Source organism: Rutidosis leptorrhynchoides, chromosome 8 (genome assembly GCF_046630445.1).
Source record: "Rutidosis leptorrhynchoides isolate AG116_Rl617_1_P2 chromosome 8, CSIRO_AGI_Rlap_v1, whole genome shotgun sequence".
Classification (NCBI taxonomy): domain Eukaryota; kingdom Viridiplantae; phylum Streptophyta; class Magnoliopsida; order Asterales; family Asteraceae; genus Rutidosis; species Rutidosis leptorrhynchoides.
The window spans coordinates 348,536,236-348,554,823 of record NC_092340.1 but is presented as its reverse complement, the minus strand read 5'-3'; the positions used below and the strand labels follow the sequence as shown (position 1 = coordinate 348,554,823).

The 18,588-nt window shown below is 35.8% G+C and overlaps 1 protein-coding gene across 1 annotated transcript; it reads left to right on the top strand.

Annotated features, from left to right (window-relative positions):
* The first annotated feature begins 17,731 nt into the window (after positions 1 to 17,731).
* LOC139864595 (zinc finger BED domain-containing protein RICESLEEPER 3-like) lies at positions 17,732 to 18,256 on the top strand. The gene has a single exon (XM_071853175.1). The coding sequence runs from the start codon at positions 17,732 to 17,734 to the stop codon at positions 18,254 to 18,256; it is 525 nt and encodes a 174-aa protein (XP_071709276.1).
* The last annotated feature ends 332 nt before the right edge of the window (positions 18,257 to 18,588 follow it).

Sequence of the window (18,588 nt, the reverse complement as noted above, 5' to 3'; positions counted from 1 at the left end):
ATCGGATTTCATACCTGGCCACCAAAAATGTTTCTTGAGATCCTTGTACATCTTCCCCATTCTAGGATGTATTGAGTATCTGGTTTTATGAGCTTCTCTAAGTACCATTTCTCTCATATCTCCAAATTTTGGTACCCAAATCCTTTCAGCCCTATACCGGGTTCCGTCTTCCTGAATATTAAGATGCTTCTCCAATCCTTTGGGTATTTCATCCTTTAAATTTCCCTATTTTAAAACTCCTTGTTGCGCCTCCTTTATTTGAGTAGTAAGGTTAGTGTGAATCATTATATTCATAGCTTTTACTCGAATGGGTTCTCTGTCCTTTCTGCTCAAGGTGTCGGCTACCACATTTGCCTTCCCCGGGTGATAACGAATCTCAAAGTCGTAATCATTTAACAATTCAATCCATCTGCGCTGCCTCATGTTCAGTTGTTTCTGATTAAATATGTGTTGAAGACTTTTGTGGTCGGTATATATAATACTTTTGACCCCATATAAGTAGTGCCTCCAAGTCTTTAATGCAAAAACAACCGCGCCTAATTCCAAATCATGCGTCGTATAATTCTGCTCGTGAATCTTCAATTGTCTAGACGCATAAGCAATTACTTTCGTTCGTTGCATTAATACACAACTGAGACCTTGCTTTGAGGCGTCACAATATATCACAAAATCATCATTCCCTTTAGGTAATGACAATATAGGTGCCGTAGTTAACTTTTTCTTCAACAATTGAAATGCTTTTTCTTGTTCATCCTTCCATTCAAATTTCCTCCCTTTATGCGTTAATGCAGTCAAGGGTTTTGCTATTTTGGAAAAATCTAGGATGAATCTCCTGTAATAACCAGCTAGCCCTAAAAATTGGCGTATGTGTTTCGGAGTTTTCGGGGTTTCCCACTTTTCAACGGTTTCAATCTTTACTGGATCCACCTGAATACCTTCTTTGTTCACTATGTGACCGAGAAATTGAAATTCTTCCAACCAAAATGCACACTTTGAAAACTTAGCGTACAGTTTTTCTTTTCGCAGCAACTCTAGCACTTTTCTCAAATGTTCTTCGTGCTCTTGATCATTCTTAGAGTAAATAAGTATGTCATCGATGAAAACAATGACAAACTTGTCAAGATATGGCCCACACACTCAGTTCATGAGGTCCATGAACACAGCTGGTGCGTTAGTCAATCCAAACGGCATAACCATAAACTCGTAATGACCGTAACGCGTCCTAAAAGCAGTCTTCGAAATGTCATCCTCTTTCACCCGCATTTGGTGATATCCAGAACATAAATCGATCTTCGAATAAACTGACGAGCCTTGTAGTTGATCAAATAAGTCGTCAATTCTAGGTAATGGGTAACGGTTCTTGATGGTAAGTTTGTTCAACTCTCGGTAGTCGATACACAACCTGAATGTACCATCTTTCTTCTTGACAAACAGAACAGGAGCTCCCCATGGTGAAGTACTTGGTCGAATGAAACCACGCTCTAAAAGTTCTTGTAACTGACTTTGTAATTCTTTCATTTCGCTGGGTGTGAGTCTGTATGGAGTACGAGCTATTGGTGCAGCTCCTGGTACAAGGTCTATTTGAAATTCAACGGATCGATGTGGGGGTAATCCCGGTAATTCTTTCGAAAATACATCTGGAAATTCTTTTGCGACGGGAACATCACTGATGTTCTTTTCTTCAGGTTTAACTTCCTCGATGTGTGCTAGAATGACGTAACAACCTTTTCTTATTAGTTTTTGCGCCTTCAAACTGCTAATAAGATTTAATTTCGCGTTGTTCTTTTCTCCGTACACCATTAAAGGTTTTTCTTTTTCACGCATAATGCGAATCGCATTTTTGTAACAAACGACCTCTGCTCTCACCTTTTTCAACCAGTCCATGCCAATTATTACATCAAAACTCCCTAACTCGACTGGTATTAAATCAATCTTAAACGTTTCATCACCTAGTTTAATTTCTCTATCCCGACATATATTATCTGCTGAAATTAGTTTACCATTTGCTAATTCGAGTAAAAATTTATTATCCAAAGGCGTCAATGGGCAACTTAATTTAACACAAAAATCTCTACTCATATAACTTCTATCCGCACCCGAATCAAATAAAACATAAGCAGATTTATCGTCAATAAGAAACGTACCCGTAACAAGCTCCGGGTCTTCCTGTGCTTCTGGCGCATTAATATTGAAAACTCTTCCACGGCCCTGCCCATTAGTATTCCCCTGATTCGGGCAATTTCTAATAATGTGGCCCGGTTTTCCACATTTATAACAAACAGCGTTGGTATTACTTGCTCCGACACTATTCGTTTCGGCATTACTTGTTCCGACATTATTTGTTCCTTTAGTTCTGTTAAACTTTGGTCCGTAGACCTCACACTTTGTCGCACTATGACCATTTCTTTTACACCTGTTGCAAAATGTCGTGCAAAACCCCTGGTGATTTTCTTTACACCTATGACATGGCTGTTTTTGGTTTCTGTTGCCGTTGTTGTTATTGAGGTTGTAGTTGGAATTGTTATTGTTGTTCAAATGGTTGTTGTTGTTGTTGTTGTTGTTGGGATGTTTGTTGTAGTTATTGTTAGGATTGCGGTTATTGTTGCGATTGTTGTTGCGGTTGTTGGAATAGTTGTTGCGATTGTGGTTGTAATTGTTGTTGTTGTATTGGTAACTCTTGTCACCGTTTTCCTCCCACTTCCTCTTGAGTTGTTTCATGTTGGCTTCTTCGGCCGCCTGCTCTTTAATTCTTCCCTCAATCTGATTTATGAGTTTATGATCCATTCGACTAGCCTACTGTATAGAAGCGGGCTCGTGTGAACTCACATCTTCTTAAATCCTTTCTGGTAACCCTTTTACAAATGCGTCGATATTCTCTTCTTCATCTTCGAACACTCCCGGACACAATAGGCACAACTCTGTGAATCGTCGTTCATATGTGGTAATGTCGAACCCTTGTGTTCGTAACTCTCTAAGTTCTGCCTTGAGCTTATTGACTTCGTTTCTAGGACGGTACTGCTCGTACATCAATTGCTTGAATGCCGAACACGGTAGTGCGTAAGCAGCATTTTGTCCTACCTGTTCAAGATAGGTGTTCCACCACGTTAACGCAGTACCTGTGAAGGTATGTGTAGCGTACTTAACTTTATCCTCTTCAGTACACTTACTTATGGCAAACACCGATTCGACTTTCTCAGTCCACCGTTTCAATCCAATTGGTCCTTCGGTTCCATCAAATTCCAAAGGTTTGCAGGCAGTGAATTCTTTGTAGGAGCATCCTACATGATTTCTTGCGCCGTTAGCTGCATTGCTAGATTCAGAGTTATTGTTGGTATGTAGCGCAGCCTGTACTGCGGCTATGTTTGCAGCAAGAAAGGTACGAAATTCCTCTTCGCTCATATTCATGGTGTGTCGAGTAGTCGGTGCCATTTCCTTCAAAATAGCCAACTGAATCGAGTTAATCATACAGAATATTAAGAGTAGTCAATAGTATTTCGTAGCATAATATGAACTCATTTATAAAAGCTTTTTCTTCATATTAGCGTTTTATAAGTTTAAATTCGGGTACTACCTACCCGTTAAGTTCATACTTAGTAGCTAATATACAATTCAACTACTACAATTCCATATGAAAAACTGATTATAATAATATATCACATACAAATATTCTTCAAACTTACAACTTCGCTATATTACATATAACATGAAATATAGTACACTTTGATACAGGACAGTTTTGAAGATAAATCTAGTTAATACGCAAGTTGTTCAGCAAAGGAAATAAAGACATGTAATTCATAAGTCCAGAAACAAGTCATGCATTCTGGTTTTACTAAGACGACTTCCCATCCTTGGTCTTGTGGAAAATAACCGTTATGACCATTGGCTAGGCAGCATGTTGTAATGTCGTCAAAAGGACGAGGGTTTGGTAATGTCCAACAACCCCGTAATAATCTAAAAACCTTGTTTCTCACCCCAACTACTGAATCCGTCACTTGTGGGAAGGTTTTATTTAAAAGTTGCAATCCGATGTTCTTTTTCTCACTTTGGTAAGAAGCGAACATCACTAACCCGTAAGCATAACATGCTTCTTTATGTTGCATGTTAGAAGCTCTTTCTAATTCACGAAATCCTATGTTGGGATATGTTGAGTCAAAATAGGTTCTTAACCCGTAGCGTAAAATTGCATTTGGGTTCCCCGCATTTAACGCTTTAAAGAAAACACGGCGTAACTTACAGTCTCCCCAATGTGATATACCCCACCTATCAAAGGAAAGCCTTTTATAAACTAAGGCATTTCTGGAAAGTCTTTCAAATGTTTGACAAGTTAATTTCGCCATAACTAAATGTGCTGATGAATTCTGACCGACTCTAGACAAGATTTCCTCAATCATATCCTCTGGTAGATCTTCTAAATATTCGGTTGTCTACCCTTAACGTCCATTTTGTTTTTATACTGTAAAATAGACAAGGATTAGATTTGTAAAAGATAATTAACAAACAATACAAGCAATTTTTACATAGAACATAAAAGTACAAGCACACTACAATACATATAATATACAACATGATTACAACCCTCTAATCTGAATCACTGGTTTCTTCTTCTTCGGACTTGGTTCTTTTTCCTAATTTTCTAGGAATATATGGTGTTCCTCCAATACGAGCCGTAGTTTTCCACAATGGTTTAGAAAAACCTGGTGGTTTAGAGGTTCCCGGGTCATTGTTACATTTTAGGAAATACGGATATTGCCGATACATATAAAGTTCATCGGGGTTGGAATCGGGTTTCTCTATTTTTATACCTTTTCCCTTATTATTTTCTTTCGCTTTATTAAATTGGGTCGAGGTAATTTCTATAACATCATCGAAATCCTCATCGGGATCCGATTCATCGGAAAATTGGTAATCTTCCCAATATTTTGCTTCCTCGGCGGAAACACCATTGACCATTATTAACTTTGGTCCGTTGGTTGAGGATTTTCTTTATTTAATCGATTTACTATAGGTATCGATATTTCTTCCTCCGGAACCTCTTCTTCTTCCGGTTCCTCCTCTTCCAGTTCCTCTTCTTCCGGTTCCTCCTCTTCCGGTTCCTCCTCTTCCGGTTCCTCTTCTTCCAGTTCCTCTTTGGAAATTTGTGAATCTTCCCAAAATATATTCGACTCTTCATTATTATTAGGTGAATCAATGGGATTTGTACTAGTGGTAGACATCTATCACACAATATCAAACACATTAAGAGGTTAATATATCACATAATATTTACATGTTAATAATATATAGTTTCCAACAAAAGTGTTAAGCAATCGTTTTTAAAGAAAACACGGTCGAAGTCCAGACTCACTAATGTATCCTAACAAACTCGATAAGACACACTAATGCAAATTTCTGGTTCTCTAAGACCAACGCTCTGATACCAACTGAAATGTCCCGTTCATATTGATTATAAACGTTCCATATTAATTGATTTCGTCGCGAGGTTTTGACCTCTATATGAGACGTTTTTCAAAGACTGCATTCATTTTTAAAACAACCATAACCTTTATTTTATCGATAAAGGTTTAAAAAGCATTACGTAGATTATCAAATAATGATAATCTAAAATATACCGTTTACACACGACCATTACATAATGGTTTACAATAAGAAAATATTACATCAAAAATAAGTTTATTGAATGCAGTTTTTACATAATATCATACAAGCATGGACTCCAAATCTTGTCCTTATTTTAGTATGCAACAGCGGAAGCTCTTAATAATCACCTGAGAATAAACATGCTTAAAACGTCAACAAAAATGTTGGTGAGTTATAGGTTTAACCTATATATTATCAAATCATAATAATAGACCACAAGATTTCATATTTCAATACACATCTCATACATAGAGATAAAATTCATTCATATGGTGAACACCTGGTAACCGACATTAACAAGATGCATATAAGAATATCCCCTATCATTCTGGGAAATCCTTCGGACATGATAAAAACGAATTCGAAGTACTAAAGTATCCGGTACTTTGGATGGGGTTCGTTAGGCCCAATAGATCTATCTTTAGGATTCGCGTCAATTAGTAGATCGGTTTACTAATTCTTAGGCTACCAAGCAAAAGGGGCATATTCGGCTTCGATCATTCACCCATATAATGTAGTTTCATTTACTTGTGTCTATTTCGTAAAACATTTATAAAACTGCATGTATTCTCATCCCAAAATATTAGATTTTAAAAGTGGGACTATAACTCACTTTCACAGATTTTTACTTCGTCGGGAAGTAAGACTTGGCCACTGGTCGATTCACGAACCTATAACAAATATGTACATATATTTCAAAGTATATTCAAAATATATTTACAACATTTTTAATACGTTTTACTGTTTTAAATTTATTAAGTCAGCTGTCCTCGTTAGTAACCTACAACTAGTTGTCCATAGTTAGATGTACAGAAATAAATTGATATATATTATCTTGAATCAATCCACGACCCAGTGTATGCACGTCTCAGGCTAGATCACAAATCAAAGTATATATATTTTTGGAATCAACCTCAACCCTGTATAGCTAACTCCAACATTACTGCATATAGAGTGTCTATGGTTATTCCAAATAATATATATACATGGGTCGATATGATATGTCAAAACATTTGCATACGTGTCTATGGTATCCCAAGATTACATAATATATTAGAATACATGTATAATACAATATAATTTAGCTAGGATATGATTAATATAGATTTGTTACCAATTTTCTCGTAGCTACAACAATCAAAAAATATCCAATCTTGTTTTACCCATAACTTCTTCGTTTTAAATCCGATTTGAGTGAATCAAATTGCTATGGTTTTATATTGAACTCTATTTTATGAATCTAAGCAGAAAAAGTATAGGTTTATAGTCGGAAATATAAGTTACAAGTCGTTTTTGTAAGAGGTAGTCATTTCAGTCGAAAGAACGACGTCTTGATGACCATTTTGAAAAACATACTTCCACTTTGAGTTTAACCATGATTTTTGGATATAGTTTCATGTTCATAAGAAAAATAATTTTCTTAGAAGAACAACTTTTAAATCAAAGTTTATCATAGTTTTTAATTATCAAACCCAAAACAGCCCGCGGTGTTACTACGACGGCGTATGTCCGGTTTTACGGTGTTTTTCGTGTTTCTAGGTTTTAAATCATTAAGTTAGCATATCATATAGATATAGAACATGTGTTTAGTTGATTTTAAAAGCCAAGTTAGAAGGATTAACTTTTATTTGCGAACATGTTTAGAATTAACTAAACTATGTTCTAGTGATTACATGTTCAAATCTTCGAATAAGATAGTTTTATATGTATGAATCGAATGATGTTATGAACATCATTACTACCTCAAGTCCAGTAGGTAAACCTACTGGAAGTGACAAGAAATGATCTAGCTTCAAAGGATCTTGGATGGCTTGAAAGTTCTTGAAGTAGAATCATGACACGAAAACAAGTTCAAGTAAGATTATCACTCGAATTAAGATAGTTATAGTTATAGGAATTGAATCAAAGTTTGTATATGAGTATTACCTTGATTTAGAATGCTATCTTACTATAAACAACAAGGATTTCTTGAGGTTTGATGATCACTTTACAAGATTGGAAGTGAGCTAGTAAACTTGGAAGCATTCTTGATTTTATGAAACTAGAACTTGTAGAATTTATGAAGAACACTTAGAACTTGAAGATGGAACTTGAGAGAGATCAATTAGATGAAGAAAATTGAAGAATGAAACTGTTTGTAGGTGTTTTTGGTCGTTGGTATATGGATTAGATATAAAGGATATGTAATTTTGTTTTCATGTAAATAAGTCATTAATGATTATTAATATTTTTCTAATTTTATGAGATATTTCATGCTAGTTGCCAAATGATGGTTCCCACATGTGTTAGGTGACTCACATGGGCTGCTAAGAGCTGATCATTGGAGTGTATATACCAATTGTACATACATTTAGAAGCTGTGTATTGTACGAGTACGAATACGGGTGCATACGAGTAGAATTGTTGATGAAACTGAACGAGGATGTAATTGTAAGCATTTTTGTTAAGTAGAAGTATTTTGATAAGTGTATTGAAGTCTTTCAAAAGTGTAATAATACATATTAAAACACTACATGTATATACATTTTAACTGAGTCGTTAAGTCATCGTTAGTCGTTACATGTAAATGTTGATTTGAAACCTTTAAGTTAACAATCTTGTTAAATGTTGTTAACCCAATGTTTATTATATCTAATGAGATGTTAAATTATTATATTATCATGATATTATGATATATTAATATATCTTAATATGATATATATACATTTAAATGTCGTTACAACGATAATCGTTACATATATGTCTCGTTTCGAAATCATTAAGTTAGTAGTCTTGTTTTTACATATGTAGTTCATTGTTAATACCTTAATATGATTCATATGTATTTAGTAAGACGTTGTTATAACGATAATCGTTATATATATCGTTTCGATTTTCTTAATTCAATAAACTCAATTTTATGTATATAACTCATTGTTAAAATACCTAATGAGATACTTACTTATCATAATATCATGTTAACTATATATATAATCATATATATATGTCATCATATAGTTTTTACAAGTTTTAACGTTCGTGAATCACCGGTCAACTTGGGTCGTCAATTGTCTATATGAAACCTATTTCAATTAATCAAGTCTTAACAAGTTTGATTGCTTAACATGTTGGAAACATTTAATCATGTAAATAACAATTTAATTTAATATATATAAACATGGAAAAGTTGGGGTCACTACAGTAACCGCCGTACCGGAAACAGTCATTCGATACACCACGACATGCCGCATACCGCATACGAAGTATACGCATACGCATGCTAGCGATTGCCCGCATACGTGTACAATGCACATGCGGGTTGCGGTATCATTAATAGTGCATGTAGACAAACACCAAAAGCCGATCATCAGTCAAAGAAAGTCAAAACCATGAAAGCGGCATCTAATGCTCCTTTACACAAAAGAACCGACTCAAGATACTAGAGGAATGAGATGTTTATATCTAGTAGAGGCGTATTGCAGCAATGTGAGAAGCTCTATAAAGCGTTAACAACTTCTTAGGGAGTCGATACTTCACCAATAGTTTGGATGATAAGGTCATAATCTCCATTTCTTTTTGCCAAGGAGAAGAAGAAAGTAGATACTTCAACAACAATATTTCTTTCTTTGAACCTGTAACATCTTCAAAACACACTTCTCGAAGCTGCAACTGCCCCATTATAAGACAATCTATATCAGCCATATCACATACATCACCCGCATCATCAGCATCATCCACCTTAATTTACAAAATTTTTAAAAAATTAAAATGCAACACTAAAAGATTTTTGATTGATAACTAATATGATATGCTTTCCACTCACTAAAATATGAAGTGTCCTCGCATTCCGGGAGGCAAAAATTAACGCATAAGCTAGTGATACCATATTAGCACAACGAAAACTCAAGTTGTGTAAAGCAAGATCCTTAACGCATGGTAAGAGGAGGGTCTCGAAACTTTCTTTATTTTTCACCAATACCTACAAAAAAACACAATATAATTTGTAAATAAGTCAATTTTATTGAGCATTGGTGATTATCGGTAAAATGAATTTCATAGATCTAGCTTAATCATAGTTTGCAAAGCAGAAAATCCAAATAAAGCCCCTGAAGTTTCGAAAATAAGCTCATATGTTGAAGGATTTCAAAACTTGTAATTATCCCCCTATTACCAAGCTCACACAGCGGCAAACCCAACTTTCTAATATTCTCAAGTTTTGCAAACTCGAATACTTTTATGTTGTTGGTAGTATCAGAAGACAAATTTAGTATCTCCAATGATGGACACCGAGTGAGAAGTTCACCATATGTGCAATTTTCAAATTTCACCCAACCCAATTCAAGGCTCAATAGATTTGGAAAACCATGAAACGTACGAGGCATTGGAGAAACAGAGACCTCAGTAAGAATTAAATGTGTTGGAAACTTCGACGAGTCCAACACACCCACTATAGAGGACCTAGGTTATACTCACTCACTAGACCAACACTTTGACGTTGGTTAGCCTTTAATTTTATATATCCTTAGTGCACAATAATATTTAGGCGACAGTGTCGACCATATATCATTCAGGCGGTATAACCGACCATATATCACTTAGGCGGCAGAGCCGACCATATAATAAAAATAACACAAGTGCACTAAGAACTCAAACACGAACTAAGGCTTAACCGAGAAATTTAACAAAGAACACTTTTATTAATACAAAGAAACAGTTACAATATTATGGACTCAACTCACACTCTTACTTCTTCACAACTTCTACTTCTAACTCTTCTTCTTCACTTCTTACTTCTTCTCTACTTCACACTTCACTTCCTCACACCTTACACAAATGAACTACTCATCACCCATATTTATACTACCCCATGGAACATTCTAGAAACTAGATATTTCCATGGATAAATATCTAGATATTTCTATACAAATATCTATATTTTTCTTTTCTAGATTTTTCTTTTCTAGATTTTTCTTTTATTTTCTAATATCTAGATATTTTCTTATATATATTAATATCCAGATATTTTACATATATACATCTACAAATTCCATATTATTTTATAATACCAAATTTGCATTGCATTTTAACACTCCCCCTCAATGCAAATTTTCTTCCGTTGATGACTTGCAGATCATTCCAAGTGCTTCTCTGAATTTTTCAAACTTTGGTTTACTTAGGCTCTTGGTGAATATATCTGCAATTTGTTCATCTGTCTTTGTTGGCACCATCTTGATCTCCCCTTCAAAGACCTTCTCGTGAACATAGTGATAGTGCACTTCTATATGTTTTGTTCTTGCGTGAAAGACTGGATTCTCTGCTAGACGTATAGCTGATAGGTTATCGCAGAAAAGCTTTACTTGATAATCTGTTGATTGATGAAGATCTTCCATTAGCTGCTTCAACCAAGTAATTTCTTGTGTTGCTGATGCTGCCGATCGATATTCTGCTTCGGTGCTTGATAAGGATACAGTTGGTTGTCTCTTGCTGCACCATGATATTACTCCCGATCCAAGACTAAACATATATCCAGTTGTTGATCGTCGTGTATCATAGTCTCCAGCGTAATCGGCGTCACAATATACAGTCACGTGACATTCTTTTGTTTTCTTGTATAAAATACCAAAGTTAATAGTGCCTTTAACATACCTTAAGATGCGTCGTACAACATCAAGGTGATGCTTCTTCGGATTGCTCATGTATCGACTAACCACTCCAACTGCATAAGATATGTCTGGCCGGCTTAGTATGAGATAAATAAGACTTCCGACCAACTTTCGATACATGGTAACATCTTGAAGACTTTTTCCTTCATCTGCTCGTAGTTTTGTATTCGGATCCATCGGAGTTGAGATAGGTTTGCAATTAAGCATTCCATACTTTTGTAAAAAATCTCGCGCATATTTCTGTTGTCCCAGAAATAATTCTTCTCTTTTCTGCTCTATTTTGAGTCCAAGAAAATGTTTGAGTTCTCCAAGCTCCTTCATATGAAATCTGATAGACAGATTCTCTCTTGTTCTTTGGATCTCCTCATAATGATCTCCCGTAATGATTAAGTCATCCACATATACTAGCACTATGGCTAATTTTCCTTGATCTTGTTTCACAAATAAACTAGAATCTGAAGGAGCAACTGTAAAACCACTTTGTACCAAGAACTTGCCAATCTTCCCGTACCAAGCTCTTGGAGCCTGCTTCAAGCCGTATAGTGCTTTCTTTAATTTGCAGACATGGTCAGGATGGAACTTGTTCTCAAAGCCTCTTGGTTGCTCCATATAAATTTCTTTGTCAAGTTCTCCATGTAAGAAAGCGTTCTTGACATCCATCTGCCACAACTTCCAAGATTTGCTAGCGGCTAAAGCTAGTAGAGCTTGAATTGTTGTGATCTTCGCCACTGGACTAAACGTTTCTTCATAATCTAGCCCATATCGTTGAGAAAACCTCTAGCAACAAGTCGAGCTTTATACCTTTCAATGGAGCCATCTGATCGAGTCTTCACCTTGTAAACCCATTTACAAGATATTGGTTTTACATCTTTTGGCTTTGGAACTAAACTCCATGTCTGGTTTTCTTTTAGTGCATTAATTTCTTCTTCCATCGCTTTCTGCCATTCTCGACTTTGTGCTGCTTCTTCATAAGTAGAAGGCTCAATAGGTATTGATTCATCCACATGAGCAGCATTGGCATACCTCAGATTAGGTTGCCTCGGTCTTGTTGATCTCCGTAATTCTTGTACATGCTCCTCGACATCCATTTGGCTTGGGCGAACCTCCTTGGATATAGATTGATGTACATCAGCTTTCCATGGACTCTTTTCCTTAGAGTACGACCCTTCTACTTCTTTTATTGGATCCAATATCTGCTCTTTAGGCTCTTCTTTTTCTTCTGGACCTTCTTCTAATCCATGAGATTCTGGAAGCTCTATCTTTTGAGGTGACCACCATGAAGAAGCTTCATCAAATACCACATTTCTTGAAGTATGACACTTTCCAGTATTTGGATCACAACATCTCCATCCTTTTCTTGATTCATCATAACCGACAAAAATACACCGAATTGCCTTTTTATCAAATTTGCTTTGTAGATGATTTGGCACGAAGACGTAGCATACACATCCAAAAACCTTGAGATGGTTGACGGTTGGCTTGATCTTCCATAATTTTTCATAAGGTGAAATATACCCCAACTTTGTTTGTGGAAGCCTATTTATCACGTATGATGCAGTTCTCATACATTCAGCCCAAAATCTGCCTGGTACATTCTTACCATGAAGCATACTTCGACAAGTTTCAGCAAGGTGACGATTCTTGCGTTTTGCCACTCCATTCTATTGTGGAGTATTTGGGCAAGTTAATTTCCTTCTGATCTTGTGCTTCTCAAGATACATATTGAACTCAGTCGATAAATATTCTCTTCCATTATCTGTGCGTAAGCACCGGATCTTAGTATTGAGCTCACTTTCTACCTTGTTCTGGAACTCTTTAAACTTCAGAAAAGTCTTCGACTTCTCCTTCATGAAGTAAACCCACACATATCTTGAGAAGTCATCAATGAATATCACCATATATTTCATACCTTTAAGTGATGTTTATTTCACTAGGCCGAAGACATCTGAGTGTATGAGCTCTAGTGGTGTCTTAGACTGATGCGCTGACTCCTTGAATGGAAATTGGTGAGCTTTTCCAAATTGACATCCAGCACATATTGTATCTGTTCGGATATCAATTTGAGGAAGCCCATTTACTATGCGTTTCACCATCATCTCCTTTAACTTATTGTATCCCACATGCCCAAGACGTTCATGCCACAGATCAGCCGTCTCATTCTTTCGAGTCTTATCCACATAAGCTGTTTCAGCAGATAATACATAGACCGATTCTATTCTTCTTCCATGCATAACTGGATTGCCAACCACCTTTACTCTCTTGAATACAGACACATCTTCTGGTCCAAAGAGCACATAGTTTCCTTCTGCTATCAATTGTGGTACTGACAGTAAATTCTTCTTTAGGCCAGGGATAAGATACACCTTCTCGAGTTGGAGCTTTTGAGAGTCGCATTCATTTGGAATTATTGTCTTTCCAATGTGAGAAATAGACAACCTTGAATTGTTGGCTGTCAACACGACTCTCTTTCCTTTGTAATGCTCCATTTCTTGTAGCTTTGTCCCATCGTTGGTCATATGATTTGAGTACCCAGAATCGATGATCCAATCATCTTTGTAGTTTATTTTTGACTTTAAAGTTGTTGTAAGAGCTTGATCATCTATGTCAGCTTCACCAGAGAGTCCAGCTTCTGCATCCCATGTTTCCTCATTAATGGTTGCTTCGAATGTGACCTCTTTCTTCTCATCTCTTGCGGCGGTCACATTTCCTTCAAAAGTTTGCCTTTTGGGGAATTTACAATCTCGAGCAAAATGACCCTTCTTGCCACAATTGAAGCATTCACCATTCTTTCTCTTATCATTTTCTCCATGTTATTGGCGATGATCTCTTCTTCCTTGTTGAGGTCCCCCTGAAGTGTTGCCTTTTGATTTTGGGTGGCCCTTCCACCCATATGTCTGCTTTCCTTTCGTCACGTCTTGTCTTCGAGACGTAGCTTTCTTCTTATTGGTGAAGAGTGCATCTTCTACGTTTTTTATGGTTACTTTATTCATCTGCTTGGCTAATGCCTCTTGATTAGCCAATAAATTCTCCAGCTCTATTAATGATGGTTGAGTAGGCCATCCTCTCACAGTGGCTATAAATCCATTATACTCGGATCTTAAGCCATGGATGATAATTCTCTTCATCCTTACATCACTCACTTTTTCTTCAGGAGTAAGTTGAGATATCTCACGACAAATAGATTTCACCTTGGTGAAATACTGAGAAATGGATAGACTTCCTTGTGAGATACCTGCGAGCTCATTTTCCAAGAGCTGGAGGCGTCCTTCATTCTTCTTTGAAAATAACTTGTCAAAAGTTTCCCAAGCTGCCTTCAGTGTTTTCTCGTCACGGATGTGCTCTAATAGATCCTCCTCGATTGTAGTCTTGAGTATAAATAAAGCCTTCCCAGCCTTGATGTTCCATTTTCTCAAGGCTTCGGCATTTTCTTTTGGTGGAGGCTTTGTGTCACTGCCAGCAACTATTTCCCATAAATCCTGTCCTTGTAGGTAGGATTCTATACAAGTCCGCCAATAACCATAGTTGTGGTTATAGAGACTCTTGATTCCACTGCTCGTACTTGCAAGATCTGTCATCGTGACGTCCAACGTCCAATAAGCTTGGTCCCTGACCGATGAGCTTTCACAGTTCCTAACTGTGCTCCGACATAATCTCCCTTATAGCCTTGGTGAAAACAAGTCGATGTAAACGTCCAACGTTTACCGATGAGTACCTCCACTAGCAATGGTCCCGAACGACCCGCTCAGATACCAATTGTTGGAAACTTCGACGAGCCCAACACACCCACTATAGAGGACCTAGGTTATACTCACTCACTAGACCAACACTTTGACGTTGGTTAGCCTTTAATTTTATATATCCTTAGTGCACAATAATATTTAGGCGACAGTGTCGACCATATATCATTTAGGCGGTATAACCGACCATATATCACTTAGGCGGCAGAGCCGACCATATAATAAAAATAACACAAGTGCACTAAGAACTCAAACACGAACTAAGGCTTAACCGGGAAACTTAACAAATAACACTTTTATTAATACAAAGAAATTACAATATTATGGGCTCAACTCACACTCTTACTTCTTCACAACTTCTACTTCTAACTCTTCTTCTTCTTCACTTCTTACTTCTTCTCTACTTCACACTTCACTTACTCACACCTTACACAAATGAACTACTCATCACTCATATTTATACTACCCCATGGAACATTCTAGAAACTAGATATTTCTATGGATAAATATCTAGATATTTCTATACAAATATCTATATTTTTCTTTTCTAGATTTTTCTTTTATTTTCTAATATCTAGATATTTTCTTATATATATTAATATCTAGATATTTTACATATATACATCTACAAATTCCATATTATTTTATAATACCAAATTTGCATTGCATTTTAACAAAATGTTTCAATTCTAAACAAGAAAATAGATGGGTAGGCAAATTAAAGCATGGTGAGGCATAATTTTCAATAGAGAGATGCTTAATTTTATTCCGGGACAAGAATATAACCCAATCACTGATAACCGAATCACTGATAGACTCAGCAGTCAAATTTGTGTATAAAGAAACGGAAAATCTTGTTATGTCTCCTTTGTGATGAAACAGGATTCGAGTTACAATTTTCTCAGTCTTTTGAAATTCCTTTTTTTTTGCTAAATACGAGTCAAAGTCACGATCAAATACGAGTTGTGAGAGCAGAGTCAATTTAAACCTCCATTTACTAGACAAAGTACTAGTTCTAACCGCATACTGAATAGGAACACGATCCAGAATAAAAGTTATCACATTTTCTGGCATGCTACTAATAAAGTCATCTTCAAATTCTGGTGTTAAGTTGCATCCGTTGAATGTCCTTTCATTATTATCCATATTCTACAAATAAAACATATATAAGTCATGTATATATAAACTGATGGATTGAACAGCCATGACGCAAATAAGCACAAATATAAAAGCCAGAAATAAACATGTAGTGAATGCGCAAAGAACGGGATGAAAATGTTAACAAATATTAATCCAACAAACCTAAATATACAACACATACATATATGTAAGAACTAACTCATAAGACCTAAACCCAAACTAAAATCTCAGTATTATCAAGTATAAAAAAAGATAAATGATTTGTCAGGAGATATTAACACATTTAACATGAAATTAATAGATATAAGATACGTGTTAGTGGAAAATTAGAACAAATACTAACCTTGAACGATTAAGGCGTGGATCTTTTTTTGTGTTTTGATTTGAATGGAACCAAGGGAAGATGGAGTGAGCGGAGGAAAGCGGAGGGTCTTTGATTTGCTTTTGATTTAGAAACTGTTTAAAATATGCTCCTTAAATTTATATACGGTGAACAGTACGGCCATTTAATATGCATGTAGACAGTATGGTTACATTTTGATACAAATAATTAAAAACCTTGAAAATCTAAGCATTTAAAGGAAAGTCACGCGGCTTGCTATGTTGTCTCTGCATTTAAAGGAAAGTCACAAATCGGGATTTTTCTTCCCGGTTTGTGATGTTGCTTTCAATGTTTATCAATTCTATACGTTAGCTCGTCTTTGTATAGGTGAGTTCAATAGGGCAGTTTGTGATACGCATGTCAAACAAATTTTATAATCCGTCTCAATTGTAACACCACAAGATCGTCAGATCTTCCTTTTATTTTTATATATATATATGTTTTTTCGCCAAAAAAAAAAAAAAAAATGTTGTCTCTGCATTTAATAGAGTAACTCAGATACCTTCTCAATGTACTTTTGAAATATGAAAATTTTTTATTTATTTTTTAACACTTAATTCTTTACATAACAACTCTTCAAACTTTCAAAGGATTTAAATCTCCTACAATCGTGGCTTCCTACATGATTGCATTCTCACGTAGATTAACAATAAAAAAACAATTCAACAAACATAGTCTCAGTGGTGATTCTAGAATTACGACTTGACGATTCTAGAATTACGACTGAATGGAGTCCCGAAATTTTTTTCAGCACTAATGATATTTGAATGTTATTTAGTGATAGTTTACCTTAAAAAATTACAAATTCAAATAATATATGGGCTCCAAGTAGTTAAATTTAATAGTGTCCTACACAATTTAAAAAAAAATATCTATAAATTTTAAATTATATGAGGTCCTTCAATCAAATTTAATGGTGTCTTATACAATTTAACGGGTATTTTCTGCTAAAAATTTTTGAACTAGCGGTATCTCGTGACTCCACGGGTGTCTATGTAAACCCGCCCCTACATAGTCTACATTACAAACGACAAAGTGTAACCTCAATGATGTCTGAAAACAACCGAACTTTTGTACCTCCTCCATTTCAATCTCAAAATGTTTCACAAGATGGTTCAAACCCACGTCAGCTCCATCTCGAATAGAATCGAGTGCAACTTCAAGCCAATTGAACCAGAAAAAAAGAAAGAATGATGTTAAAGAGGGTTATGATCAAGGCAATATTCAAGAGAGTGACGAGGAAGCTAATCAATGGCGTCTGGAAGGCTACATGCATATATTGTCAGAAAAATTTAAGTAGCGGCACAAGAAATGGTACTACTCATCTTCAAAATCATACTAAAATATGTATCCAACGTTCTCGAAAGGATATAAAACAAGCGTTGTTAAATACAAAAGTTGCTTCAAACGGAAAATTTTCTGTCGAGAAACATATGTTTGAACAAAAGGAGGTAAGGAAAGAGCTTGCTTCGATGATCATTTTACATGAGTACCCATTATCTATGGTTGAGCATGTTGGGTTTAGACATTTTACAAGTTCACTTCAACCATTGTTTAAGGCGGTCTCTCGAAATACCATCAAGAAAGATATATTTGAAATATACGACTTCGAGAAGGCTAAAACTATGAGTTTGTTGGAGACGAGTAAAAGTAGGCTTGCCATCACGACCGATATGTGGACATCAAGCAACCAAAAGAAGGGATTCATGTTGTAACAACTCATTTTATCGATGAGTCTTGGGTGCTACAAAATTGTGTAATCGGGTAGTATAATAGTGTAACCAGGTACTAAATTATAATGCGAAATTATTTATTGAGATGAATTATTATTTTTCTCGAACATTAGAAAATAATTATGTGTGTAAGTGTGTTGTAACATTCATAGTTTTTCATAATATTATTATTTATGAGTTTATCTAGTTCTAATAATTGTAAGTTTGTAATTGTTGCATGCATCTGGTACTTTGACTCGAGACATAAAGGTATTGCATGTTTTGGTTTTGTGGACCAACGCCCCGTACAAAATCATCGTGTACGGTTCATCAAC

What these genes read in the sequence shown, in the direction of transcription:
- LOC139864595 (XM_071853175.1), top strand. Translation starts at nt 17,732, where the DNA reads ATGATGTTAAAGAGGGTTATGATCAAGGCAATATTCAAGAGAGTGACG.